At 48.5% G+C, this 26643-nt stretch overlaps 11 protein-coding genes across 13 annotated transcripts; 4 read left to right on the forward strand and 7 right to left on the reverse strand.

Annotated features, from left to right (window-relative positions):
* Positions 1-104: 104 nt before the first annotated feature.
* Positions 105-2043, reverse strand: LOC6901388 (zinc finger protein 43). The gene has a single exon (XM_002134040.3). The coding sequence runs from the start codon at positions 1812-1814 to the stop codon at positions 342-344; it is 1473 nt and encodes a 490-aa protein (XP_002134076.2). The 5' UTR covers positions 1815-2043; the 3' UTR covers positions 105-341.
* A 368-nt stretch (positions 2044-2411) lies between these two features.
* On the forward strand, positions 2412-4994 carry Gbeta5 (guanine nucleotide-binding protein subunit beta-5). Its single transcript, XM_001354735.4, has one exon. It carries the CDS (start codon positions 2549-2551, stop codon positions 3617-3619), a length of 1071 nt encoding a protein of 356 aa, XP_001354771.1. The 5' UTR covers positions 2412-2548; the 3' UTR covers positions 3620-4994.
* A 420-nt stretch (positions 4995-5414) lies between these two features.
* Positions 5415-7019, reverse strand: LOC4814637 (zinc finger protein 197). Its single transcript, XM_001354727.4, has 2 exons — positions 6422-7019; positions 5415-6357 (listed from the first exon to the last, which is right to left on the reverse strand). Exons 1-2 carry the CDS (start codon positions 6902-6904, stop codon positions 5620-5622), a joined length of 1221 nt encoding a protein of 406 aa, XP_001354763.3. The 5' UTR covers positions 6905-7019; the 3' UTR covers positions 5415-5619.
* A 39-nt stretch (positions 7020-7058) lies between these two features.
* LOC4814724 (zinc finger protein 32) lies at positions 7059-7607 on the reverse strand. The gene has a single exon (XM_001354730.4). The coding sequence runs from the start codon at positions 7605-7607 to the stop codon at positions 7143-7145; it is 465 nt and encodes a 154-aa protein (XP_001354766.4). The 3' UTR covers positions 7059-7142.
* Positions 7608-7902: 295 nt separating this feature from the next.
* Positions 7903-9632, reverse strand: LOC4815384 (zinc finger protein 311). Its single transcript, XM_001354729.4, has one exon. The coding sequence runs from the start codon at positions 9597-9599 to the stop codon at positions 8190-8192; it is 1410 nt and encodes a 469-aa protein (XP_001354765.3). The 5' UTR covers positions 9600-9632; the 3' UTR covers positions 7903-8189.
* Positions 9633-10193: 561 nt separating this feature from the next.
* alpha-PheRS (phenylalanine--tRNA ligase alpha subunit) lies at positions 10194-11882 on the forward strand. The gene has a single exon (XM_001354734.4). It carries the CDS (start codon positions 10307-10309, stop codon positions 11801-11803), a length of 1497 nt encoding a protein of 498 aa, XP_001354770.2. The 5' UTR covers positions 10194-10306; the 3' UTR covers positions 11804-11882.
* Positions 11883-11990: 108 nt separating this feature from the next.
* Positions 11991-13137, forward strand: LOC4815053 (uncharacterized). Its single transcript, XM_001354733.4, has one exon. It carries the CDS (start codon positions 12118-12120, stop codon positions 13054-13056), a length of 939 nt encoding a protein of 312 aa, XP_001354769.2. The 5' UTR covers positions 11991-12117; the 3' UTR covers positions 13057-13137.
* Positions 13138-13689: 552 nt separating this feature from the next.
* Smox (Smad on X) lies at positions 13690-18625 on the forward strand. 2 transcript variants are annotated; one of them, XM_033382908.1, is made up of 2 exons: positions 13690-14014; positions 15364-18625. In XM_033382908.1, exon 2 carries the CDS (start codon positions 15645-15647, stop codon positions 17067-17069), a length of 1425 nt encoding a protein of 474 aa, XP_033238799.1. In that variant the 5' UTR covers positions 13690-14014; positions 15364-15644; the 3' UTR covers positions 17070-18625. The 2 variants fall into 2 exon arrangements, with proteins under 2 accessions (XP_033238799.1, XP_001354768.1); XM_001354732.4 differs by having other exon boundaries at positions 13691-14493.
* A 398-nt stretch (positions 18626-19023) lies between these two features.
* Positions 19024-20742, reverse strand: LOC6901387 (zinc finger protein 311). Of its 2 annotated transcripts, none has more exons than XM_015186171.2 (3): positions 20509-20742; positions 19985-20252; positions 19024-19908 (listed from the first exon to the last, which is right to left on the reverse strand). In XM_015186171.2, exons 1-3 carry the CDS (start codon positions 20538-20540, stop codon positions 19150-19152), a joined length of 1059 nt encoding a protein of 352 aa, XP_015041657.2. In that variant the 5' UTR covers positions 20541-20742; the 3' UTR covers positions 19024-19149. The 2 variants fall into 2 exon arrangements, with proteins under 2 accessions (XP_015041657.2, XP_002134075.2); XM_002134039.3 differs by having other exon boundaries at positions 20388-20516.
* Positions 20743-20853: 111 nt separating this feature from the next.
* On the reverse strand, positions 20854-24178 carry LOC4814963 (dynein regulatory complex protein 1 homolog). Its single transcript, XM_001354731.4, has one exon. The coding sequence runs from the start codon at positions 23734-23736 to the stop codon at positions 21490-21492; it is 2247 nt and encodes a 748-aa protein (XP_001354767.4). The 5' UTR covers positions 23737-24178; the 3' UTR covers positions 20854-21489.
* A 140-nt stretch (positions 24179-24318) lies between these two features.
* On the reverse strand, positions 24319-26495 carry LOC4815047 (zinc finger protein 583). The gene has a single exon (XM_001354726.4). The coding sequence runs from the start codon at positions 26347-26349 to the stop codon at positions 24598-24600; it is 1752 nt and encodes a 583-aa protein (XP_001354762.4). The 5' UTR covers positions 26350-26495; the 3' UTR covers positions 24319-24597.
* Between the last annotated feature and the right edge of the window lie 148 nt (positions 26496-26643).

The raw sequence follows: 26643 nt of genomic DNA on the forward strand, positions 1-26643 counted from the left end.
CTTCGAGCATGCAATCATCAATGGGCATCGGCATCTCTAATCTTGAACCTCTCTGAGGTGTACTTCACGGCAAATTATTCGATTTGCGTTAAAATTAAAATTCGTCAAGTTTTCTGTTTGGCGTTTTTAATAACGTCCATTGTGGATTGTTGCACTTGAGCGTATATAATTCTATATAGACGGCGTGTGCAGGCTATCGTATACCCGCCACTATCTTGTTTAGCGACTGAAGAGGCTGATACTCCCTTGTGGTACCCTGTGGACAGCAGGCAGACGGGGCAGGCATGACAGCTACTTAATGTCTTAATCTCTTAAAAAACTACTTAGTTTCATAGACGTGTCTACGAGACATGCCAATTGACAGCACCTGCACCAGCAGTTGCACTTGCACTTCCAGCAGCGCCTGTCGGAGTGCCAGTGTCGGAGTGGGAATGGGAATGGGTGTCCGCTCCCTCCACATTCAAGTCTATGGCCATTGTGATGGTTGTCGTCGACGCGGGCGCATTCTCGTCGATCAGCTCGATGGTCACCGTCTCCATCTGCCCAACATCTTGTTGGCTTGCGACACTCTTGGTAGTGGTGGTGGCGGTGTGGGCAGTGCCCTTGGATTTGGGCAATTCGTGGGTGCGCATATGGGCATTGAGGCCGCCGGACTGGGCAAATGTCTTGTTGCACATCTTGCAGGGGTATTTGCGCCGCTCGGAATGGAGCAGCTTGTGGACGCGCAGGGCTTTCTTGCGCTGGAACGTGGAGCCACAGACGTCGCAGACAAAGGGCCGATGATTAGTGTGCGAGACGGCATGAACGTTGAGGTCGTGATAGCTGTAGAAGGCTTTACCGCACACCTCACACTTAGCCGGACGCTCACCAGTGTGCCGTCGCATGTGGGCGGTGAGGACACCGCGATCGCGGCAGGGCCGGCCGCACACCTCACAGATGCACGGCATCCGGCCCGTATGGCAAATGTTGTGAGAAGTGAGCTCCTTCTGGGTGTAGAAGGTAGCCTCGCACTCCTGGCACTTGTATGGCTTGATACCGCTGTGGCGCTGACGGTGGCGCATCATATTGCCCGATTGGGTAAACGGTTTGCCGCAGATGTCACAGAATATGCCCGTGTGCTTCCATCTGTGGCCGTGCAGATCGCGCTCGGTGCGAAACGTCTGGTTGCACTCCTCCTCGGGGCATGTGTAGACCTTCGCCGGTCCACGCTTTCGCTTCCGCACGGTGCCATCCTTGTCGTTGTGCTTGACACGTCTGTGACTCTGCAGGCTTCGCTTGCTGTTGTAGGCACGATCACATTGATCGCACTGGAACAACATGTCTTTCGTGTCGACTTTGAGGTGGGGTGGTTCTTCATCTTCTTCGGCGTTTTCAATTGGCTCGCTGGCCTCTCCCGTCCATTCTGCGTCCGGGTCCAAGTCCAAAAGCGCCTCCGCTGTCTCCACAAGAGTGTTTTTCATGGCAGTCTCTCGTTCACGGCGGCCTGTGGAATCTGCATCCACGGCCTGGGCCTCATCGATCGCTGATATGTGCTCCAGATCAACATTCTCCTGCTCATCCAACTCGAAGCTCTCGTGGGCAATGGGATCATCTTCAATCTTTACGGTGGCATCGAATATCTTGCAGTCGTCGTCCGCCGCCTCTCCGAGATGCTGCAGTCGGAAGTGTTGCGGAAAATCGCCAAATGGCATCCGCTGCCCGCATAAGGAACAGCATATGTCGTAGCTGGTGGGGCTATTGCACAGAACCTCACCGCATCGAAAGTTGTGATAAGAGCCGGTTCCTATCACCGGCAATGACTGCAACTTGATCATCTTGAGCCAATACTTATGGCTGATGGTTAGGGGGTCCCTCTCACTGGTGCCGCTACAATAGTTCAGTCATTTGGTGTTAGGCGTTTAACGTTTGGCGTCGTTTTTGTTTCCTCAACTCCAGCTCAAACCGTTGGTTGACATCCAAAAATCACATCAGCTGGGCGGCTAGTGTTGGCAAACGAATCGAAAGCGTTGAATAAATGGGCGCGTAGTTCAAGTTGCAATATTTTTTTTTGCACTTTTGATTGATCCGAATAGGAGTTGATGTGCCGTTTCTTTGTATCTATAGTAGCGTATACGAACGTAAAGGAAAGAAAATAATTATTTGGTCAGTTAAGTTTGTCAACAAGCTGTGTGCGGTAGCAAGAGCAATCTGCTAAAGCTTTTCATTATTATAGACAAACCAATCGTAATTAACCGAATATTAATGTGACTATAATTTGTCCTTACCAAATGGCTTAAGAAACATATATCTTTTATCAATTATACATAAATTATGGCGCTTTCAGCGCCAGCTGTACAACAGGGTTGTCCGAAAGCTCGACAAAAAATCGATTTAAGGCAAACATCTGCAACTCTGACCGCACAGGCGCTAGTGCGCAAGGGCCCGTTGTGTATTCAGATTTGGTATACATCTTTTTTCACCATTGATTCTTCACTTGATTTTTCGCCTTGACACTGGAAGTAGCAGATGAATCGACGCTGGTGAAAACGTAGAAAACAATTAAGTGAAAATGTCGGAGGGAGCTGTCTCTGCCAGCAATGTTAATGCCAATGAAAAAATGGCAAACTTGCTGAAGGAGGCGGAAAATTTGAAAACCAAATTGGAGGAGGAGCGCTCGAAGCTGAATGACGTCAATCTGTCGAACATTGCGGAGCGCCTGGAGCAAATTGCTTACGTCAACATCAAGCCTCGCAAGGTGCTGAAGGGACACCAGGCAAAGGTGCTTTGCACCGACTGGAGCCCTGACAAGCGACACATTATCTCATCCTCGCAGGACGGCCGTCTTATCATCTGGGATGCGTTCACTACGAACAAGGAGCATGCCGTGACCATGCCCACCACCTGGATCATGGCCTGTGCATACGCCCCGTCAGGCAACTTTGTGGCCTGTGGTGGACTGGATAACAAGGTAACCGTCTATCCAATCACCTCTGATGAGGAGATGGCCGCCAAGAAGCGCACTGTTGGCACCCACACAAGTTACATGTCGTGCTGCATTTATCCCAATTCGGATCAGCAGATCTTGACGGGCAGCGGTGATTCGACATGTGCTTTGTGGGACGTGGAGTCCGGTCAGTTGTTGCAAAGTTTTCACGGCCACTCTGGGGATGTGATGGCCATCGATTTGGCACCCAACGAGACGGGCAACACCTTCGTCTCGGGCAGTTGCGATCGCATGGCCTTCATTTGGGACATGCGCTCTGGCCATGTTGTCCAGTCCTTTGAGGGACACCAGTCCGATGTGAACAGCGTCAAATTCCATCCCTGCGGAGATGCGATTGCCACCGGATCGGATGACAGCAGCTGCCGTCTGTACGACATGCGGGCCGATCGCGAGGTGGCCGTCTTCGCCAAGGAGAGCATCATATTTGGTGTCAATTCAGTGGATTTTTCGGTTAGCGGCCGCCTGCTCTTTGCTGGCTACAATGATTACACCGTCAACCTGTGGGACACTCTGAAGTCGGAGCGCGTCTGTCTGCTGTATGGCCATGAGAACAAGGTCTCCTGCGTCCAGGTATCGCCCGACGGCACAGCCCTATCCACGGGCAGCTGGGATTACACCATACGGGTCTGGGCGTAAAAATTTGTTAACCATATTCCCCTGTTAAGAGCATCTGTCAAGGACAGTTGGTCGATATAGATATAAATATTATATATTTTTGATTTTTGAGTTGATTAGTTGCAGTTCAGAGGGCTCATTTTTCAAGTGATGGCAAAAAAGAAAATGACAATTACTTAAATGCAAAAAGCATACATACATATGTCATGGACAAATGATGCATACTTTTAGCTTTGATCTATATATTGTAATCAAATATTGGCCTACACCTGACGGTGTAGCAAAAACATAAATTGTTGATAAATTTAAAAAAATTTATCAGAACAATGCAGTTTGCCTAGCACCTAAATTAACAGATTGCATATATATTATACTACTCCCACTTTGTGTCTAGACGGATACCCAAGTATTGTATTGTATATATGCTTATATGTACTTGACGTATTGTATGTACTATAACCAACAGATATTATTGTGTATGTCTATGGTGTTTCAATCCAATACTGTATCCTGAACAAGTGGAGTCAAAACAACAATGGTAAACCTTTTCAAAATATGCATTTGTACTCAAGGGTCATCATGTAAATGTGTTTTTGTAATCAAATACTGTGTGCAGGATGGCCCTAAGCTTAAGTAAAATGCATACTATACAATATGTGGTGCACAGCGGCTCATGTGTGACGAATAGGAATAGGTCGTTAGGAAGTACAGGTATTGCAAGAGCATTCCAATTAAATACTGGTTAGAGGATAGGATACCCAAATATGTTCGGCGCAAAAAGAGTTCTTACTGTTCTCTCTATCTCTGATTTTCTGGGCAGAGAAGGGAAGGCCAAAAAATGTAAATAGTTCCATATGTAACTTCTCTGCCCACTCTTCGAATATGGAGTGTATTGTAAAACTCGGAAAAGGATGGAGTCTCGAACCAAAACCTTAAACAAATATTAAAATCTTGTGTAATATCGAATATTACATACATATATGCGCAAACAAACAAACGACTTTATATAAATGGATATTTAACTGCAGAACAGACATTAATTGTGTACACTAACCATAAAAATATAAAACTAGCATAAAACATATGAATATTACATACCTATATGCGTGAAAGAACAAACTATATTCAGTAAACCGCTGAATTGATTAATAACCAATAACCATTTTTCAATGAATAAGAAAACAGATACGTGTAATATTACATACATATATGCGCTTAAAAACTATTTAATATCGGAACAAAACTTGATATATATGTATAATACATATACATAAATGGACAGATGGCAAAGGAAGGAGTGGAAACCAAATTAACATCGGTTATATGTAACTTTACATACATATATACTGTGTGCATAGAAATAAGTTCCTGTTTGAAATAAATGTTGAAGATGTAACCACACGTGTCTATCATTCCATAAACTTTGCTTGAGGTTATTCAAGGAAGGGTTTTCCGACATCCTTATATGTCCAATAAAACAGGATATATTAGCCGCTTTGTTTAAATGAGAAGGAGCCAGAAGAAGGAGTTTCCGACCCCATGAAGTATATACAGCATCAATTGCAGGGTCGATAGACCTACGTCTGTCTGTCTTTATAAGCGCCCAGCCCTAAGAGACCCTGTCTGCACCACCCACACTTTTGGAGATACGAAAAAACCGTTAAACGCAGGGAATAACCATATTTACTAGATTAAACAAATCAATCCACGCGCTAACTTTCTTTCTCTCTCTCTTTCTCACACACTCTACCTCGTTTAGTGGGTGCCTCCTGCCGAAGAGAAGGAGATATGATTCTGGTATTGGTGTGAGAACAGATAGAAAGACAGATGTAGCGGAATCAAGTTCTTATCAAATAGATCATTAGGTGGAAAGAGGATAAACAGAGTGAAGAATTAACAACATAAATCATAGGATAATATACATATACACTGACTGAGTATTGGAAATATTGTTTTATGTAGTATTCTATATGTACAACGTTAGCTTATATATACACCACGTACTCCGTGGTTCTGCCCGGTTAGCAAGTAAATAACATATCTATTTCTTTGCCGTCTGACACACCGTTGGCTGCCTGCTGCTTGTGTCCCCGCATGTGGGCCGAGAGCCCCGCCGCCTGGGCGTAGGCATTGCCACAGACTTTGCACTTGAACTTTTTGATTGCCAGGTGCAGATGCTTGTGGTGATAGAGAGCCTTGGGCCGGGAGAAGGTTGCCTCGCAATCGTTGCACTTGTAGGGCCGTTCCGTGGAGTGCATCGGCTGATGCTCGTTCAGCAGCGACTTCGAGGCGAAACAGCGCGCGCAGGTCTCACACTTGAAGGGCTTCTCGCCCGTGTGGGAGCGTCGATGGACGATGAGAGCCTCGCGGTATCGCGACCTATAGCCGCACAGCTCGCAAACATAGTTGCGCTCCGTTTTGTGGATGCGGCGGTGCGAGTTGAGGTTGTGCTTGTTCGTAAAGGATTTCTCACAATTCTCAAAGTCGCACTTGTACTGCCGCACACCAGAATGTCCCTGCACATGACGGAGGAGAGTCCGTGAGTTCTTGAAGATCTTGGCACACAGTTTGCAACTGAAATCAGTGTGCAGTTTGCGCCGATGCGCCTCCAGGGCCCGTACCACATCGAAGGCGTCTCCACAGTCGCTGCACTTGAACGCCTTCGGGTGGGGATGGCTCATCTTTATGTGGGTATTCAGGTATTTCGCCGATGTGTATTTTCGATCACAGTGCTTGCAGCAGAATTCCTTTGGCTGTCGCTGCATTAGATAGTTTAATCAATAGTGTAATAGAAAACCAAAGGGAAGGCCATGATCATGATACCTTGAAAATACTTTGCTGGTCCTCGATCTCTTCATCTGTCCTATCGCAGGGGCTGCTTAAGATGGCCTCTGGCTCTAGGTCGCAGTCGTCACTGTCAGATTTTGGCGAATTCTCTCCACACTCCCAGAGCCCTTCAGTTTTCTGATTGTCTCCCGTCTGCAACGAGATAGGGACTTTCGCTGCCTGTACATCATCATATTCCCCTGCCAGGAGGAGCTTCTTCCCCGCAGTGTCAGGCAGGGGCTGAGCCGAAGCACGCACAGCCACCGCCTGCGTCTGCGGCCTTCCCTGCTTGTCTAAGTGTACGTTGCGAATGTGCCGCACGAAATCATCGAAGGAGAAGTGCTTCATATCGCACAGGCAGCAAGCCAAGTGGAATCTGTTGCACTCCTGCTCGTAGAAGATCTCGCCGCATTTGGGTTGCATTTTCTGCTGGGCATGCAGACGCGTGTAGTCCACATGTGTTAGGCAGTGTTTCAGCATGCTGAACACATGCAGAAAAATCAACCAGAAACAAAATTGTAAACAAACGGGCCACCGAGGATTTAGATAGATCGCTGGAATCACCACCTATCGATAGCAGATGAAACAGACGACAGTGCTCGAAACCGTCGACACAAATTAAATAGCTAACGGATTCGGTTTTACTAGCAAAATTTATTCGTAAAGGAAAGCATTATAGGTAATTAACAATTTGCTGATGCAGCATGTGGGCGCCCAGTCAGTTTTCGTTAACTTTCTGACTTCCCGTATCCATCTTTATCTCCATGGAGCTCTCGGCCGTTGCACGCTGATTACGCTGACGATGCCACCGCTTGTGCTGTGCGTAGCCCGCCGCCTGGGCATAGGATTTGTCGCATTGTGAGCACTTGAACCGCTTCCCCTGCCCATGGAGTGGCCGGTGATGGTAGAGAGCGCGCGCACTCAGAAAGCCAACATTACAATCCTTGCACATGTGACGACTGCGTCGCTGTTTCACGTCCAGATGCAGCTCCCGGTGCGTGTTCAGTTGATAGCGGGCTGCAAATTTTGCCTGGCACGTGTCACAGCTGAAGGGCTTTTCGCCGGTGTGTCGCCGCTTGTGGACCATCAGATTGCCGCGAATGCGCGTCCTGTAGCCGCAGTACTCGCACATATGCCGCAGGAGGTCTCTTGTCTCCTTCTTGGGTCTCGTCTTTGCCGTCATCTTACCGACCATTGCCACGCTGCATTTAGCGTATGGGCCTGCCAAGTGCTGGCTGCCGCTAATCGCTGGCACTATGTTTAGCCGCGCTCCTTACCCATTTGGCATTTGCTGCTCGCTCGCTCGCTCGATTAATTGTTTGTCAAAAGCAAATTGTCTAAATTTAAATTCGGCCATTGCCGTTCGCGCACACACAGAAGCGGCATCAACTTCAAAACACACACCATTCAGGTGCAACCTCCGCAATGCGCACAAAGTACAGTGGTAGCAGGGGGCCCGCCACATGAATTGTTACGAATTAAATTATAGTACAGTAGGTACATATATTTTTATCAATACAAAAAATTTTAAAAGCAGTTACGGAAATCGTCAAATAAACACCAGTGGAGTGTCGTGTAGAACTAAACTAACACTAAATTTGAAAAGAGTGCCTGTATGGCTGTAGACTATGCCTGAGTTCTTAAACGTAGTCGGAAATTGTACAATAGAAGGTCGTAAATGATTTGGAAGATATATAAAGTGTGTAACTTAATCCCATATCCATCCGATCGTGAGCTCTCTATATTTATCTGTTTCCCGTTCGCTCTACGATCCACCATTGAGCTCCTCGCTGCGATGCTTGCGCATATGACCAGCCAATCCGGCCGCCTGGGCATAGGCATTTCCGCACAGCTTGCAGACAAACTGCTTTGTATCCGAGTGCAGGAACTTGTGATGGTACAGTCCCTTCTGGCGGGAGAAGGTGGCATTGCAGACATTGCACACATACGGCCGATCTGTCGAGTGCATGGCCATATGCTCGCGCAGTCCCGAATGAGATGGGAATCGCTTGTCGCACACCTTACACCCAAACGGACGTTCGCCCGTGTGACTGCGGATGTGAACTCGCAACGTCTCCTTGTTGCGGCAGCTGTAGCCGCAGTTCTCACAAATGAAGTTCTTCTCATCCGTGTGGACCTTGGAGTGATTGCGCATGTGGCGCTTGGTGAAGAAGGTCTTTCCGCAGCCGGGATGCGAACACAGCACGTTCCGTTCGCTGTTGTGCCTTAGCTGATGGCGCTTGAGCTCGTGCCGCGTTTTGTAGCGCCGTTTGCAGATCGCGCACGCTGGTCCGCCGTGTACCTTCAGCATGTGCTCGTCGAGCAGACGCAGGCGCGGCAGCTCTGTATCGCATTCCACGCAAGTGAACGATGGGGATGCGGCCGAGATCGCTGCCTCGCGTCTGATCTTATGGTACCGGTTCATATGAACCACCAACGTTAGCTTTGTGAAGAATGTATTGTCACATTGCTCGCACTTGTACACTGGCTGAGGCCTCGAATCAAGTATCTGGCACATCCCGTAGTCTGCTTCCACCTCGGGATCCACGGGCTTGTGCTGGCGTGCCATGTGCCGATCCAAAGTTTTCTGCTCCTGATAGGTCTTGTCACAGTGCGGGCAGGAATGTGGTTTCTTGGTCGTCGACTCGTCGGGATTGTCCAGATCTAGATCTATATCCATATCTAGGTCGATTGTACAGTCGTCGCCCTCTGGGTCGGACTCTTCCTTGTAGTCCACTTTGGCAGAGCGCATTTGGCGCGAAGAGTCCAGTGTGGTTGCATTGGAATTATCCCATTTCAGAATGACCCTGACGGGATCGGGATCATTGTTCTCCTCGTCCGTCAGAAATTCATACTCACTGTCACTGCCCAGGTCATCTTCATCATTGTCACGTTCGATTTTGTGCCACGCAAAGGTGTTTACTTGTGGCTCAGGGGGAACTGGCGAGGCCTCCGACGGTTCTTTCTCCTCCTTGAACTCCTCCAGCTCTGTCCTGAGCAGGCCGTTCTCAAAGTGGACGTTCTGGACGTGCAGCAGAAAGTCATTAAACACAAAGCTCTTCATTTCACAAAAGGCACAATCGATGCGAAAACTGTCCAGGCTCTGGAAGTAGATCTCGCCGCATTTGGCATTGGCCATGCCGGCGTAGGTGTCCGCTTTGAGGCTCTTTAGCATGGTTGGTGGTTAGATCGTTCGTCCTCCGATATGCAAATTTGTTATTAGTTAGACGGGACGATCCCCTTTCCTTTTTTTTCTTTTAAAATTGTATGTTTGAGAATCAACGCGAACGCTTCTTTTCTTGATGCTATGACAGTACAGCTGATTTCTACCTCACAGTGTCTTGCAACACTTTTATTGCCGCGGACTGGTCACACTGGTTACCGCGGTTACTGGTTACATTTTCAAGCAGAAGCGATGGTGTCCTGGTGTTTCGAATGTAGAAGATTTTAGGGCACCATTCGCATGGCCATCTTTGCTCCTCCACGTGCCTCGTCTCTAGGTTCTGCAGGGCACTGCGATGGAAGAATAGCTTGCCATACATGTCGCACTGGTGCGGCTTCCGACCATCGGGGATGTTCAGATTCGTTTTATGGAAAATTTCGATTAGCTGCAATGTATTTTGGTACATTTTGTGCTGAAAAGGGGAAGAGAAAACAAAAATTCATTCCAGAAATTGAAAATATTGCTAGAATTTGCTGCTGTAAGCATCGCACGATCAGCTGATTGATGCGCACAGTTTTGGGTCATACCGTAGCTAAACGCACGCTTGCCAACACTGTCGGCTTTCTTCCTCTTCCTGCGTGGCAACACGAGATTTAGTAGATTTTGTGTGCATTTATCATAATTTCATTACCGGCCAACTGCGAATTGATAGTGGTAAGATGAGTACCGAACTCACGGAACGTATTCTTCAGCATCTTGATAACACCGACAAGGTGGACACTCTGGACCTGGCCTCTCTCTTCGACATCGATCACCAGAAAATTGTCGGTGCACTGAAAAGCATCCAGGCGCATGGTGACCTGGTCAATGCCACGACAGTCACACACAAGTCCCTGGAGCTCACCGAAGAGGGTCGTCATGTGGCCCTATGTGGCAGCCATGAGGCTGTCATATTTGCAAATGTTCCAGAGGGTGGAATCGAGCAGCGTGTGCTCCTACTAGTCAATGGCAACCCCAATGCCAAGGTTGGCTTCAGCAAGGCCATGGCCCACGGCTGGATACTGGTGGACAAGAGCGAGAAGCCGCCGTTGGTCAAGCGCAAGGTGGAAAAGATTGTGGATACCGTCAAGGAGTTGCTGAATCAGGTGGCACAAGGAAAGACCGACCTGCCGGCCAATGAGGTGGCCGACTTCAAGAAGCGCAAGCTGCTGCAGGAGACCACCATCAAGAGCTTTGTCCTGACCAAGGGGCCAGAATTCGCGACCACGCTCACCAAACTGGAGACTGATCTTACCGTAGAGATGCTCACGAACGGCCTGTGGCAGCAGCTAAAGTTCAAGTCGTACAACTTTGATGCCTTGGGGGCACCGCCGACCCGTGGCCATCTTCATCCGCTGCTGAAGGTGCGTACCGAGTTCCGACAGATATTCCTGGAGATGGGCTTCTCCGAAATGCCCACCAACAACTATGTGGAGTCTTCGTTCTGGAACTTTGACGCCCTGTTCCAGCCGCAGCAGCATCCGGCTCGCGATGCCCACGACACCTTCTTCATCAACCATCCGGCCAGGAGCCACAAGTTCCCCCAGGAATACTTGGAACGCGTGAAGAGCGTCCACTCCAAGGGCGGCTACGGCTCCATTGGCTATGGCTATGACTGGAAGCTGGAGGATGCACAAAAGAACCTTCTGCGCACCCACACAACGGCCGTAAGTGCTCGCATGCTGTTCAAGCTAGCCAACCAGGAGGGTGGCTTTAAGCCGGCCAAATATTTCAGCATCGACAAGGTGTTCCGCAACGAAACCCTGGACGCCACCCACTTGGCCGAGTTCCATCAGGTTGAGGGCGTCATCGCTGATGTGGGCCTCACGTTGGGCGATTTGATTGGTACGCTGTACGAGTTCTTCCGCAAGTTGGGCATCACTCAACTGGAGTTCAAGCCGGCCTACAATCCTTATACCGAGCCGAGCATGGAGATTTTCTGCTACCATCCGGGTCTGGCCAAATGGATCGAAGTGGGCAACTCGGGCGTCTTCAGGCCGGAGATGCTGCTGCCCATGGGTCTGCCGGAGAATGTTAATGTGATTGCCTGGGGCCTGTCGCTGGAACGACCCACCATGATCAAGTATGGCATTAACAATATTCGCGATTTGGTTGGACCCAAGGTCGACCTAAAGATGGTGGAGGAGGGACCTATTTGCCGGTTGGATGTTACATAGAATTTAAACAAGAAAAAACTGCGATCAAATTGCATTTTATTCACAAATGTTCCAGAAATATACATATTTATACGAAAAATGAAAATAAAAAAACGTTGAAACCCAATTTGCAGCGCGTTTTTTGAATCTCTGAAACGTTGTTCAACACTAGCTGCAGGTATCGGAAGTATTTTCTGTGTTGCTGGGGTATATTCCAATACAACCCTGCTCACAAACACAAGCAAACGTCACAAGAAAACCAAAACCATAACAAAACATATTGCAAAGAGATTTTTCGGTCCCGTTGGCTCTATCACACAAACACTAGGCTTGAAATGGAGAGCAATCAAAATCCGAGCCTTCACCAGGCGATTCAACAAAAGCTCGGCCTCCAAAATGATTCGGAATCAACAAAATTGAACACATCCGCATTCAAACTGATCATACCCCAGCTGAAGATACCGCAGCTGAACAAAGGCAACCCAACGCCCATCGATCTTGCTGAACAGGAGAAGGAGCGTCAGGCAGTGGATGCCCGAAATAAGCTCCTCCTCAATGAAATGAAGCGTCGTCGTCAAATATCCGAAGGTGAAAAGACGGCAGGCCAGCCATTTTCTGGCTTTGTTATACCACAGCTCTGCGTTGCACCGGGAGAGCCGTCGGCGGATGCGGCCAAACTAAATATTCCATTGCTGAACAAGCTCCTCAGTCAGAACAAGAGCAGCGGGCCGCTGCCCAAACTGGAGCGCGCTGTGGATCGGCTGCACATATCGGGTGGCGACGGGGGCGACACAATCCCGCCCGTGCATCCTGTGCCAACAGCCGCGCCCCTTATTGACTTGACCACAGCCGTGATAAAAGGCAACCAAAATGCGCCGCCCAAGGAATATGCAAGCAAAGCTCGACTTAAGCGAGCGCAAAACACGCACACATTTGATATACCATTTATTGCCTATGATCCTGTGAAGCGGTTTGCCCCCTCGATATGCCTGTTGACGGACGACAAATGCTCAATGAGCGTCGATGGTAGCGATTTGCTGGCTCCAGAGCATCACAGTGTCATTGGGAGTTTGCTGGATTCCGTGGTAGGTTACCCGGAGCCACGGAAGCCACAGGTCAAATACGCCATTTCGCTACTGGAGAAACAGCACCTGAAAATGTATCGGCGTGAGGACTATGGCAGCAATGTGAAACGATTTCGCTTTGATACCCCGTCGCCTGATGAGGTAGTCAAACAGGCCCTGCAGAAAACCTGGCGCTCTTCAAAAACTTAAGCTTATTTGATTCGACATTCACTGACAATTTGCAATAAGTAAAATTTTAAGTAACAATAAATTATCTGATATAAAAGGGAATACCTCTACGCACGTTCCATGGACGTGTCCAATTTTCTTAGCATCGAAGGAAAGAATCGGGAATCGCTATCCGTTCCACAGCTTTGAAATTCGCTAGCTTGGCGTTTCGATTTATCGCCATACTACATCTCGCAGAGGTCTACCTGATCTATTAGGAGATTATAAATTATGACTATTATACATATTTACATATGTATAAATAAACGGTATACACGATGTTTATGATGTTTTCAAGATAGAATCTTTTGAATTAGAATTAACTTTCAAAAGATTGACGTTATGTAGCAGCGTTGCCAGGCAGAAAATATCCGGCAAAAGTTGAGTATCGATAGCTGAAAAAGTACGTGCGGTTGAACGTGTATAATCAATTATTAATACACTCAGGCGACCTCAGATCAATTTAAAAAAAAATATTTTTAATCTTTTAACCGTTTGGTTACAATTCTTTTACTCGGTTGCATAATAAGTGAAAAATAAACTAGTCCCGAGAGCAATTCGTATCGATAGTCAACTCGATATCTGACAATCAGATAATGACAAAGGCAGCGGGCACACATACTTGCACACATACACCACTACAGGCACGCACGCCAGCATATGCATAGGGAAAAGAAGCAAGAAGCAAAGCAGAAGCGAATAAGAACTGCGTATATGTGAAATAAACAGCAGCGACGCAGACACAGTGGTGTGGTTTTTTCGGAATAGATCTCAGCCCAGAGGAAACGCATTATATTACGCACTATCAGAAAAGTCAAGTAAAAACGGGCATTAAGTAATCAACAATTCGGACGAGAGCCAGCAGAGCCGACTCGAAAAGTGACAAAAACAGCTGTGGCGGTGGAAAGGGGACTAGAAAAGTATCCATAAAGTGCGAAAGGTCAGCAGTAGCTGTAGCAGCAGCAGACGGCGCAAAGGAACATAGAATAAAATTCTTTGTTGTGACTGTGTGCGTGTTTGTGTGTGTTGCGGTTCTTGTGCTTTTGCTTGTGTGTCTAGCTGTCACTTTCTGGCGCGCGCAAAAGATATACACAAATTGAAAAACGGTGGCCACCCCAGCTAAACACCCCCCTCTGCTCCACCACCTTGATGTACGCGCCCGGTTCCGGTGCCGCTTGGTTGTCGTTGTCGTCGTCGTCGTCGCTGTCGTGGTTCTCGTCCCTGTTTTCCCACCAACGCAACGCAACGCAATTGCAATTGCATTCAAAAGTGGAAGTGTGCTGCTACTTGTCTTAATTGCCCGTCTAACTCTTGAATTGCCATCGGCTGGCCAGCGGAGCAGCGGAAGTGGAGTTGGAGAGGAGTGCAGCTCAGGTGCCGGTGCCAGTGCCAGTGCCGTTTGCAAAAACGCTTGTACAGGTAAAATGGATACATTCAAAATCAAAGAGCCCATGCTTGTGTGCGTATGTACATGCGTGTGTGTGTGTGTGTTTAATTTCTTGTCATCCCCCATTCCCCTTCGCGGCATTGCAGAAGGGGAAAAAACATAAAACTTGAAATAAAGTGACAAAATCTCATGTTCGCGACATGATATATAGCCACCTCTGTTAATGGAAAAATCCAAAAAGTCTGCCCCGCAAATCTCTCAATAGCTTTGACGAACAATAATTTAAAGCGTCTTGTTTTCAAAGTGTCGTCTGCGTTTGTGTATCCGTGTGTGTCTGCAGACAGATATTTGACCTTGTTTGGCTCACACAATACATACTATAACAGCAATAGCGACAGCAGTAATGGCAAATAACAACAGAAGCACATGCATGCACACACACACACAGACACACATGCCGTAGTGTGTAGATGCGATGTTCTGATGTCTGCCCTGCCTTTACACCTACACACACAGAGAAGCATGCCAAATCTCTCCCACAAGACGATTGCATTTTATGGCCCAGAGTTGAGGCTGATTCTGGTAATCGAAATCAATGGCCAAAATTGTTAGATTACCTCGATGCCATATCATATCGCCTATGCACAGTGCTAGCAACACCAAGCAGCGACCCGTGTAGACCCGCCAATTATCACCAGCATCGTCATCAACACATCGTTCGGTAGTGTTTTTTATCAGATCCAGCCAGTCCGCAGCGCAGGCTCATGTACAAGTGGAATCAAATCATACACACACACATGCATGCAAATTATCAAGTTTTAATTATTTTAGCATGCCGCACACACATGTACCCGCACACACACACAGACAGATCCAAAACTAACTGTATAAAACAATTCTAGAAACGCTGACAACGCTCTACGCCTCGCCAAACGCCCAGAGGGAGAGGGAAAGCAAAGGAATTTTTAAATTTGCACAAATTGCATACAAAGAAAATTCCCCCAGATCATAGAGAGAGATAGAGAGCGATCGTCTTCAACTGCTTGCCCACGCACCCGATTTGGCCCGAGCTTCAGCCAGGAGCCGCCAAGCACCAGCAGCAGAGAGGAGCCAGCACCAGCCCCAGCCCCCACCCCTTGTGCCGTTGTGTGCGCGTGTGGCTCTGGTGTCCACCGACCGTGAGATGTTGCCATTCACCCCGCAAGTGGTCAAACGATTGTTAGCACTCAAAAAGGGCAACGAAGATAACACCGTCGAGGGCAAGTGGTCGGAGAAGGCCGTCAAGAATCTGGTGAAGAAGATCAAGAAGAACTCGCAGCTGGAGGAGCTAGAGCGTGCCATTTCCACACAGAACTGCCAGACGCGCTGCGTGACAGTGCCGCGCAGTAAGCCCGTCCCACCCGGCGAGCATCTGCGGAAGGGTCTGCCGCACGTTATCTACTGCCGTCTATGGCGCTGGCCGGATTTGCAGTCACAGAATGAATTGAAGCCGCTGGATCACTGCGAGTACGCCTTCCACTTGCGCAAGGACGAGATCTGCATCAATCCGTATCACTACAAGAAGATCGAGCTGTCGATATTGGTGCCCAAGTCGCTGCCCACACCGCCCGATTCCATAGTGGACTATCCGTTGGACAACCACACGCATCAGATACCAAATAATACCGATTATAATGCTGCGATAATACGCAGCGCCTCGTTGAGTCCGCCCCAGTATATGGAATTGGGTGGTGGCAGCGGTCCGGTCACCTCATCCTCAGCATCAGCCTCCGCTTCAGTGTCGGTTTCGGCCACCTCCTCATCGTCATCCTCGTCGTACCAGCAGCCACTATCGTTTGGCCAGAACATGGACTCGCAGTCGAGCGTGCTCAGTGTGGGCAGCAGCATTCCCAATACGGGCACCCCGCCACCCGGCTACATGAGCGAGGATGGGGACCCCATCGATCCCAATGACAACATGAACATGTCGCGCCTGACGCCGCCCGCCGATGCCGCCCCAGTGATGTACCACGAGCCAGCCTTCTGGTGCTCCATCTCCTACTACGAGCTGAACACGCGGGTCGGCGAGACCTTTCATGCCTCCCAGCCCTCTATTACGGTGGACGGCTTCACAGATCCCTCCAACTCGGAGCGCTTCTGTCTCGGTCTGCTCTCCAATGTGAATCGCAACGACGTTGTCGAACAGACACGCCGTCATATCGGCAAAGGCGTTCGACTCTACTACATTGGCGGCGAGGTCTTTGCCGAATGCCTCAGCGATTCGTCCATATTCGTGCAGAGTCCGAACTGCAATCAGCGTTACGGCTGGCATCCGGCCACCGTTTGCAAAATCCCGCCCGGCTGCAATCTGAAGATCTTCAACAATCAGGAGTTTGCCGCCCTTCTCTCCCAGTCCGTGTCGCAGGGATTCGAGGCCGTCTACCAGCTGACACGCATGTGCACCATTCGAATGTCCTTTGTGAAGGGCTGGGGGGCCGAGTATCGTCGCCAGACGGTCACCTCAACGCCCTGCTGGATTGAGCTGCATCTGAATGGCCCACTCCAGTGGCTGGATCGCGTTCTCACTCAAATGGGATCGCCGCGACTGCCCTGCAGCTCCATGTCGTAGGCGGCCACCAAAAAACACACAAAAATGTAGGGCTGCCCCTCGTTCCCATTCCGGAATTCCACAATTCCCGAATCTGCATTGCATTGCATACTTTTGCGCGTGAAGGGAAATGGCGAATCGGGAATCGGGAAACGGGAATCGAGAGGCAGAACAGCAGAGCACATAAGAAATAAGTTTTCAGGCATACAAAAAGTTATGAAAAGAGCCAAAAGTAGATGCAGTCACAGATGCGTATGTGTATCCCATACACAAAGAGAACAACCACTCACACATACATGCTATATATAACAGATATACAGATGCACATATATGGTATGGTAGAGACCCATATATGTACATACATATAGGAGAGGACATGTTTAGGTCTAAACTGTGTAGGTGGAAACGTGAGAGAGGTTGCAGTGTTTTTTTCGATAAGTTAATAATAATCCAGGCAGCTTCGGGATAAAAAATTTTGTTTTTTTTCGAGATACATATATTTTATGATACACAAAAAACAGGATACAAGAGTACGGAAATCCCCCGCACCTGTGTGTTGGGGGGGGCCAGCGCTGGAAGCGACAGTCAAAATTCTTTGTGAAAGAAGCAAAACAACAAACATACATACATATAAATGGGTGAGGCAGGACCAGAGAAAGAGAGAGTAGAACAGAAAAACAAAGAAACAAAAACACAAAAAAGAACACAAACTGGGATTTATCAAGCTGGAAGCTTACACACAAAATAGTACAGAAAACAGGCCCCACACGCTACATATTGTACATAAGAAGAGCGCACCCGAAGAGGGAGCAGGGAAGCAGGAACAAATTTATACACAGGATAATCGGTTAAACAATGGAGGGGGAGGAGACCTGTTGCCATTCGGATTGTGGAAAATTGGGATACAAAATGTCATATTTGATGGTTGTTAAACGTTTCGATTGTATGTGTGTGTGTGTTGAGGAAACTCTTTAAAGAATCAAACAAACAAATTAAAGCAAACCCCTTTTGTTAGTCGTAGATTATCCCCATACATATGTATATGCAAAGCACTTGCCCCAACAAAATGAGCGAACCACAAACAACCAGAGCCAGAGCCATCCCAATCCCATCAAGGAAACCCAACCCAACCTCAACTCACCTCACCTCTCCTCTCCTCTCTCCGCTACTCGTAGCATGGGGGATAAAGCTCTCCCATACAATTTCAAAACTGCATTTATTCTGTAAGGAATGGAACCATAGCTCAAATGTCAATTACAATTACACTCGCTCGTCTCGTGATGGATGTGTGTGCTCAGAAATTCAATATACTCGTATACCACACGTGCATGGACTGTTGGACTGTTGGACTGTTGAACGCGGCTCAGATTTTGCTTGTGGCAAGTGTGCGCTCCTTCTTGGGTCATAGCTTTTAAGTCGTCTTCTATAACATGTAATTAGATTTAGCTTGTCTAGACCTCTAACGTGGACATTCGCAGAGCCCCGAACCCAGTTTTAGATGTAAGTTTTTTTTATTATTTGTTTGTTTTTTTTTATATATCATTCAACCAAAAATATTTGTATGCGAGTGGCTTCTATTTTTCTGTTTTGTTTTCTGTTTGTTTTTTGTTTGTCATCTTTTGATCGCTCAAGTGATTCGATTCGGGGAACATCGGCCGAATAAATGAGAATCGCCGCGGAAACCCCTTAACGATTATTATTTAAGCTAAACGAATCGCTTGTTTTTATATATTGTATGTACACTCTTGCTAGATCAGATCCCAGACCCACAAAAATCATGTAATGTAATTTAATCTATAAGTTATGCTTACACATCACACACAGAGATCAACAACAGAGAGCCCTTAAAACAGTCAGATCAACGGGAGGAGAATACCCACACCGTACATACATATATACATATATATATATAAAACGTATAAATACAAGAATATATATATATATATACATATATCTAATATACAAAACATACAGATAAAGACAAACATATGGAACGTATATTTAAATAAACACTTACATCAATTAAAACAAACAAGAAGATAGACCCCAAGGCAAAGGCAAAGCAAAGGCAAACAATCAGAAGTGGACCCTCAATCGTGTCTCAGCGCTCGTGTATTTTCAAATGCTGTTTGTAATTGGATTTCCTGAGGAATCGGGCCGGGCACTCGGTGCACGCGTACGGCCGATACTGGGTGTGGGCGATCTGGTGATGCTTCAACTCGGAGGAGCTGAAGAAGCGCTTGCCGCATTCCGGCTGCGGGCAGGGAAAGTCACGCTGGTTGTAGTGCCGCTTCATGTGCGTGTTCAGGTAGCACTGATCTGTGAGCACCCGGCCGCAGATGGTGCAGGTGTAGCACAGTGAGGAAGTGGAACTGGAAGTGGCTGTGGTCGTCTCTGGCTGCTCCTGCTCGGCATCCGATTGAACGGGAGCCGCATGCTGCAGCTTGGTGTGGATGCGGCGCGCATGAATTGAGTGAAAGGTCAGATCGCACTCCTCGACCGAACACGAATACGGCTTCTCGCCAGTGTGGAGGCGACGATGGACGACCAGGTAGTTGGCAAAGCGAAAGCCCTTGCCGCAGATGTCGCACTTGTGCGGCCGATCCGGCGTATGGGTGACATAGTGGATGCGCAGCTTGTTCAATTGCCGGAAACCCTTGCCGCAGCCATCGCACACGTGCGGCTTCTCGTCCGTGTGCGTCATCTTGTGTATGCGCAGGTTGTAGGCCTCCGAGAAGCGCCTGCCGCACACGTCGCAGGCATGCGGTGCTCCCTGCGGTCCTCCCTGTTTGGCGGTCCGCTTGGGCTTGCTCTGCAGTCGCGTGTTCGAGTGGTGGTGATTGCCTGTGGGATCCAGGGCCTGCGTGTGGCACGGTGTGGTGCGTGGTTAGTGTCTTGTCGCGCCTTAGTGGGGATTATTGTCAGGAAGAGCTCACCCCGTTCACCAGATCGATCAGGTCAAAGTCTGCCCCCGGCGACAACATCATCAGCTCCATGTCTTCAGTGTCTTCGTCGCCCCTCAGCTCGTCCAGCTGGCCAAACAGCTGCGCATCCTCCAGGCAGACCGAGTAGTTGGCCTGCTCGTCCTCCCGCTGGCGGGCCAACACTGCCAGGGCGGTCATCTCCTGCTCGGCGGCGGCAATGGACACCAACTGGGTGGAAGGAATAATCGTGGGCTGTCCCATTATGTTCGCTGCTCGACCCCTGTCCGTGTCCCCAACCGTTTGCGGTGTTGCGTGCGGCGACACCACACAAAAGTGCCAAACACAAGAAGAAAAAAAAAGAAGAAACAGCGATGATAAGATTACGCTTCTGTTTTATGTGTACTAATATTACAACCGTTGGCCGTTGACCAGCAGGGAAGTCCGCCCCAACAACAGAAGCAACCTTCAGCGCTCGGATCAGATCGGATCGGATCGGCGCCTGTTAATTTTATCGAATGCTGCCCAATAAAACCCACCGATAAATGTTGTTTATTTGCACTTTAAACATTTCTGTTCGTTGGTTTTTTTTTTTGTTCCCATTTGCGTGTGGGGAGCGCCGTGCACTTTGAGCCAATTGGACAATCCACCGGCGGTCCGGCCCCGTAGCAGCACCGATCCCGCGACAGAACCAACATTTTATGGCAGGCCCAGGCACTACTTTATCATCGGCATGTTGGACAAGACGACGGCAGTGGGCTGATAATGGCACTGTGCAACAGCACTTTGGCCCCAAGCGAAAGAGAAAGGTAAAAGGTGTGCTTACAGATCATATTTGTTGGGACGCGAATACCTTCAGAAGCAAAATATCTAGTCTAGGTAAATGATATGGCTATGATTTAGATTTTATTTTTCCGAAATATGTAAATATAAAACAAAAAAATATATATAAAGTGTACAAATTTGTTCCTAGACGTAATTCGGCTTTGACCACCAGAAGGTATACAAAAGTATAGCTTGAATTATTTATTCACAAATTGATGATTCAAATTGCCTAATTTTACCCCATCCCACGCAAATGTTACATATGTAGAATTGATCAAATATTGTGTTGAGTAGTGTAGAAATGCAGCTTTGAGCGATTTCGTTGAGCCACAGCTAAGAGCGGGACGGCACGATGTCAAAGAGCGAAAAGAGGAAAGCACAAATTATAATTTATCGAGCGCCAGATCAAAAGTGCAAATGAGAAATAATTTTGCGATTAGAAAAATCAAGCTCGGGCATCAAATTGGCAAATATTCGCTACTATACTCGGTAGGGTAGGGGGAGAGCTTTTAAAGTGCTCATGATCATGTAACGGTGAGCAAAGCTAGGAGATGGGTGGGGGACTGTCAAAGCTTAATTTGGATCCGAAAAGGGTATGGAAAGTACAATTGAAATTTATCGGGCGCTTGTCGAAAATGGCATCAAAATTTTGTGATATGAGTGGAAAATGGAGTGGAATAATGAAAAATTAAGGATTATACTTTGAACTTCTGCAGCAGATGGCGCAGCTCATCGTTCTGGCGGCGCAGGAACACAACCTCCGCGTCGTACTGGACACGCATCTTTAGCACCTCCACGTAGTGATTGAGGCCATGCTCGAGGGTCTTCCACAGCTTGCATTTGGCCGGAGGGAAGCAGCCGGCAAACTGGCGCCAGAAATTGCGGATATCTTTATCGGAAAACGGGATTAAATTGACAGCGATCGATTGGCGGCCGGGCATGTTGTGGTACATTTGCTTGTGCATCTTGGTCGTGTAGAGATTCATGGCGTGCAAGCAGAGGGCCGGCTCCATCACCAGATAGTGGTTCTTACAGGCTTTGGCCGCTTCATAACCCTTCACCATGAACGTATCTATATGGTGCTCCTGTTCGCGATGCAATTCCTGGTCGTCCATCTGAGCCTGTACGTCCGGGTCAAGTCGGCTCGAAGTCTGGTGTTTCATGAAGACCTCGGCGCACTTGCGGGGACTCAGTCCGCCCGGCTGGCAATTTGGACAGTACGTATAGGGCAGAAAAACCTGCGTCAGTTCCTGTACATCGGACAGACGCTGAATTCGCAGAGCCGCGAATATGTTGTCCAGTCGCACCAGGCACTTGTCCTCCTCCGAGTAGGGCTCGAGTATCTTGATCAGGCGCTGCTCGATGAGAAAGCCACCGCGGTCGGACAGCTTTCGGACCAAGTTCCGCATCAGACGCAACGATTCTACAGGCAGCTCCTTTATGTCCGGCTTGAACTTGGCTCCATCTTGGGGCAGCACCCGGTTCTTGGGCAGCCGACCTATACGCAAATCGAATCGCTCCAAGACGTTGTTGTGCTTCTGGCGCGTCTTGTTTATGTTGCGTATCGGAGGAATGGGCCGCTCCCAGTGAAGGGCCAGCTGCTGCTCGTGAATGATGCGGTCGATGTGGTAGACACGATCTACAAGCTGATTCAGCTCCTTGAAGTTGATCTCCCAGATGCGGTTGAACTTATCCTTGTTGTTGAGGCGCGCCTGGTGAGCCTTCGTCTCCATTTCATGGATATTGGCGTGCAGCTTATAGATGTCCTGCGACAGACGTTCTATGTTCCGCTTGCCCGAAAGCTGAAGATTCTTCAGGGCGCGACGGATGCGTCCAATCGACTCATGGAGGCGGGCCACCCGCCGCTTCTGCTGGTTGTTGATTATCACGTTCTCCTCGTTGCGCTTTTGCAGAACCTGGTAGTTGTAATCGAGCTTCTCCGAGTTCATCAGCACATTATCCCGCGTGCGTCGTAGCTCAAGCTCCAAGCGCTCGCACTCCTTTTCTAGGCGGATGCGTGTGCTCTTGGTCAACTCCTCCTGGGACTCGTTGATGTGCTGGGTCTGATTGGCATAGAACTGCTGACGGGACCGCACCAGATTGGCCTTCTCATCAAAGTTCTTGTTGAGGGCATCGAAGAAGGTACGCCATTTCTCCACGGCACTGACGGCAAACAGCTGACGCTCCTCCTCGATAGTGTGACGAAGCATTTGCAGATGCTGCTTGTAGGCCTCCTTCAGCACCTCCACCTGGTGGTCGACGCGCTCTACTAGGCAGCACAGGTCTTGGGCCTGGCGCTCCCGATCGAAGTCGTATTTGGCATTTATGCGATCGACCTCCTTTTGGCAGGCGTCAATCATCTCATCCTTTCGCTGCATTATCTCAGCGATGCGCTTCTTTTGCTCCTCTATCTGATCCCAGAGCATCATCGGCTCGTTTATTTCCTCCAGCTCCGTCCAGCGTGCCTTAATGTCCTCGAATTTTGCCATCGTCTCGATGCTCTCGCGTTGCAGCTGCATTTGTGTCGTGGCCTGCTGCTGGGACTCGAACATCCGCCGGTTCAGCTCACGCCGCTCGTTGGCCACACGCACATTGCTGACCAGTTCGTCCCCGAAACGTACCAGCTCGTCTAGCCGCTGGCTGGACAACTCCAGCTGTTGATCGATCAGCGGCTTCTCTGTCGCACAACGCTCGGCTGTTCCCTTCGGTGCGGTTTGGAACTGATGGCGCACCCGGTTCAGTACAGTCCGGCGACGTTCGTCCAGGTTGCGTATGGGTGCATCGCAATGTTCGTTTACGATGAGGGCATCGATGTGCTCGTGGAAGCTCTCCCAGCTGTCCAGGGGTTCGGCGTCCGTCTCCACTTCCTCCTCCTCGCCGATGCTGGGCTCGCTGAGCAGATCCGTGTCTGGATTGATCTCGACTTCATCGTCGTCATCCATTATTCATTCGCTTTACGTCTAAACCAATAACGTATGCAAATCTGTAGAGAAATACCGGCTTTTTTTCTTTTGCTTTGCTCTCTTAGAAATTTCGGTGAACTGCTTTCTGACATCCAGCGCTGTGTTATGCTCAAAATAGATGTTTGATCGAAGCATCAACGGTTGCCAGGCTCCCGAAAATAACATTTCTATGTCTCACAACAAAATTCTCGTATGATAAATGGTTTGTTTTGTTTTTTTCCACAAGACAAGTCGCATTTTCCAGAACTATCGATAGCATCGAAATTAATATATTTGCTTGGACTATCTCCATCTCGCTTTCTCCTTTTCTGGGTGATATATTTACATCTTGTTGACGTCATCAGCCATTGCGAATGCCATGAGTGGAAATTTTTCCATTTGCCAAGCATGGTTTCCGTTTTCCTTATCAATGACTCCGACTCCAGCACTATCTTTTTATCCTAAGCCGCCCTGCGTCAGCGAGGTTGCATTTGTAGCACTCTGATGCCATGTCGAATACAGCCCTGCTGCCAGGTCGCTGGGTTGCATTTTCAACCTGAGGGACAGTAATTTTCTTCCAAGTTAATTGATTCATTAAATGTATTTCCTATATAGTTATTGATGATAGCTTTTATACTTATGTAGTTATGTATACATATATGTTCAGTTTTGCTTATTTACATATTACCGAAATGTGCGAAAAACGTGTGTGTGTGTGTGTGTGTGTGTGTGTGTAGGGAGGAATTGGGGACAGTTTTTGTTACTTTCTTAATTATCATCATCAGTTGCATCCTGCCAAAGTGTATGGGATGGTGTGGGTTAGTGTGGAGAATAGGGGTGTTGGCCGTCTACACCACTTTCTTAAATGTCATCCTCAGTCTTCAGAGTGATTTCATAAATCAGCTCATCAGCATTTGTTTCTTGTCCAACGGAATGCTCCTGCTGGCTGTCCCGTGGGATAGTGGTATAGTATTTTTGCTCGTTGAAAGAATCTTCTTCTGGCTCTTCTTCGTCCAGAACAACGCCCTCAACCATCTGGCCATCATAGTCAGATATCTGAACATACCGCGGATCAACCTCTTGGAAATAGGCACCATTCGCATATTCATTATCGTCTGGATCATCGGGATTCGCCTCTTCGAGCAGCAGACCAGCATCCTCATCGAAATCTTCCTCCAGGCCCATTGCGTCCTCATCGTTCTCGGCCAGTCCACTTGCGACCCCGGAGCCGGACGCCCCCGGATGGAGCTCCTTGACATAACGCTTGGTGTTGGTGCGGCACTGAATGGAACGCTTGTGCGCATCGAAATAATTGATATCGGTGAACTCCTCTTGGCATAGGTGGCATACGAACGAGTCCTGATTGAGGTGCATATCCTTGCGATGGCGAGCCATCTTGTGCGCGTCGCGACACTGCATACCACAGAACGGACACTTCAGCATTCGGCGCTTTCCCATGTGCACGTTTCGTATATGCTCCTGCAATGAGAAGTTCTTGTAGTAGGCCTTCTGGCACCTTTGGCACTGGAAACGACGCTTCTTCTCGTGTGTAGCCTCCCGATGGCGCTTGAGCTGCGTGTTCTGGGCAAACTTTTTGCCGCACAGCTCGCAGATGTGCTCCTTCTTCTGGTGTCGTCGCTGGTTGTGTACTCGTAGATCCTGCTTGGTAGAGAAATACAATTTGCATACGTGACAGACATACGGACGTATGCCCATGTGTCGACGGGCATGACCGGCCAGGTATTTACAATCACGATACGTTTCCGCACAATAGATGCAAGAATAACGATTACTTCCAGGTACCAGATGCAATTTTTGATGCTTGGACAGCTTGGACTTGTGCATCACATCTGGGCATATGCCGCACTCGACGGGAAGCTTTTCGTCCGGCACACCGGTGCTCATTGAAAACTCCACAATCGGTGTGGTGTTCTCATCGAAGTCGACAATTGTGGCCAAGAGGTCGTCAAATAGCAGATAACGGCGAGGTCCCTTGAACACATCGAGCAATTTTTTGCTGGGCTCGATATACTGCGGGGGCTCATCCTCGTCGAGGATGTTGTTGTAGGTCCGTACGACGCTTTGTGGATTGGCTTTGAATTTTTTGACTGGCACTGGAGGCGACTCTGACTCCAGCTCGGGTTCGGGCTCTAGAGTAGAGTCTAGGTCCAGCTCTGATTCCGGTTCCGGCTCGGGCTCAGGCTCATGCTCTGGCTCGGGCTCGTCTGCCTCTTCGAAAACAGACGGTTGTGTGTAGAGCTGCTCGAAATCATTCTCGCCGTCGTCGCATTCGTCGTCTTCTTCTTCGATCATCTCCTCGGTCTCGGACGGTAGCTCCGTCACCACGTACTGGTCCTGCGCCAGAAACTCCGTATCGCTGTCCAGCTGTTGGTCAAGGTCGGGCTCCTCTAACTGCAACTCATCTTCGCGGAGTTCCTCGTTGACGACGAGAAAGTCCTCATCGTATTCATTGCTCAGGCCTTCCAAAACAACATAGGTAGCGTCCTCGTTGACATTTACATCCACATTTCCCACAGAAATGTCATTGTCTTCATTGGGATAGTCGCCTGGAGGCAGCACAAACTCAATTATTTCAGACATATCCAGATTCATCTGATACGGTCGGCTGTCGGCTTCTTCCCGAATTTATATATTATTTATTATTTACTATTTACACGGGCAACCCCGTCTGTCACTACGAAAAAATGTGATGAATGAGAGGAAAATGGAAGGGTATGGACAATGGGCAAAACGGCCCAGAAAGTACAACACATGGCAAGGTAAATTCCACCCCTTTTGACTAATATACCATTAAGGGAAGTTTATAGAGAAGGGTATGGACGACGGGCAAAACGGCCCAGAAAATGCAACGCATGCAAGGTAAATTCCACCCCATTTGCCCAATAT

Source organism: Drosophila pseudoobscura, chromosome X, assembly GCF_009870125.1.
Source record: "Drosophila pseudoobscura strain MV-25-SWS-2005 chromosome X, UCI_Dpse_MV25, whole genome shotgun sequence".
Taxonomy (NCBI): Eukaryota; Metazoa; Arthropoda; class Insecta; order Diptera; family Drosophilidae; genus Drosophila; species Drosophila pseudoobscura.

What these genes read in the sequence shown, in the direction of transcription:
- LOC6901388 (XM_002134040.3), bottom strand. Translation starts at nt 1,814, where the DNA reads ATGATCAAGTTGCAGTCATTGCCGGTGATAGGAACCGGCTCTTATCAC.
- Gbeta5 (XM_001354735.4), top strand. Translation starts at nt 2,549, where the DNA reads ATGTCGGAGGGAGCTGTCTCTGCCAGCAATGTTAATGCCAATGAAAAA.
- LOC4814637 (XM_001354727.4), bottom strand. Translation starts at nt 6,904, where the DNA reads ATGCTGAAACACTGCCTAACACATGTGGACTACACGCGTCTGCATGCC. An exon ending in ACCAGCAAAGTATTTTCAAG is followed by an intron (nt 6,358 to 6,421) that starts GTATCATGATCA and finishes TATCTAATGCAG; the next exon opens with CGACAGCCAAAGGAATTCTG.
- LOC4814724 (XM_001354730.4), bottom strand. Translation starts at nt 7,607, where the DNA reads ATGACGGCAAAGACGAGACCCAAGAAGGAGACAAGAGACCTCCTGCGG.
- LOC4815384 (XM_001354729.4), bottom strand. Translation starts at nt 9,599, where the DNA reads ATGCTAAAGAGCCTCAAAGCGGACACCTACGCCGGCATGGCCAATGCC.
- alpha-PheRS (XM_001354734.4), top strand. Translation starts at nt 10,307, where the DNA reads ATGAGTACCGAACTCACGGAACGTATTCTTCAGCATCTTGATAACACC.
- LOC4815053 (XM_001354733.4), top strand. Translation starts at nt 12,118, where the DNA reads ATGGAGAGCAATCAAAATCCGAGCCTTCACCAGGCGATTCAACAAAAG.
- Smox (XM_033382908.1), top strand. Translation starts at nt 15,645, where the DNA reads ATGTTGCCATTCACCCCGCAAGTGGTCAAACGATTGTTAGCACTCAAA.
- LOC6901387 (XM_015186171.2), bottom strand. Translation starts at nt 20,540, where the DNA reads ATGTTTAAAGTGCAAATAAACAACATTTATCG. An exon ending in CAAATAAACAACATTTATCG is followed by an intron (nt 20,253 to 20,508) that starts GTGGGTTTTATT and finishes GGACACGGACAG; the next exon opens with GGGTCGAGCAGCGAACATAA. An exon ending in TGATCGATCTGGTGAACGGG is followed by an intron (nt 19,909 to 19,984) that starts GTGAGCTCTTCC and finishes TGCCACACGCAG; the next exon opens with GCCCTGGATCCCACAGGCAA.
- LOC4814963 (XM_001354731.4), bottom strand. Translation starts at nt 23,736, where the DNA reads ATGGATGACGACGATGAAGTCGAGATCAATCCAGACACGGATCTGCTC.
- LOC4815047 (XM_001354726.4), bottom strand. Translation starts at nt 26,349, where the DNA reads ATGAATCTGGATATGTCTGAAATAATTGAGTTTGTGCTGCCTCCAGGC.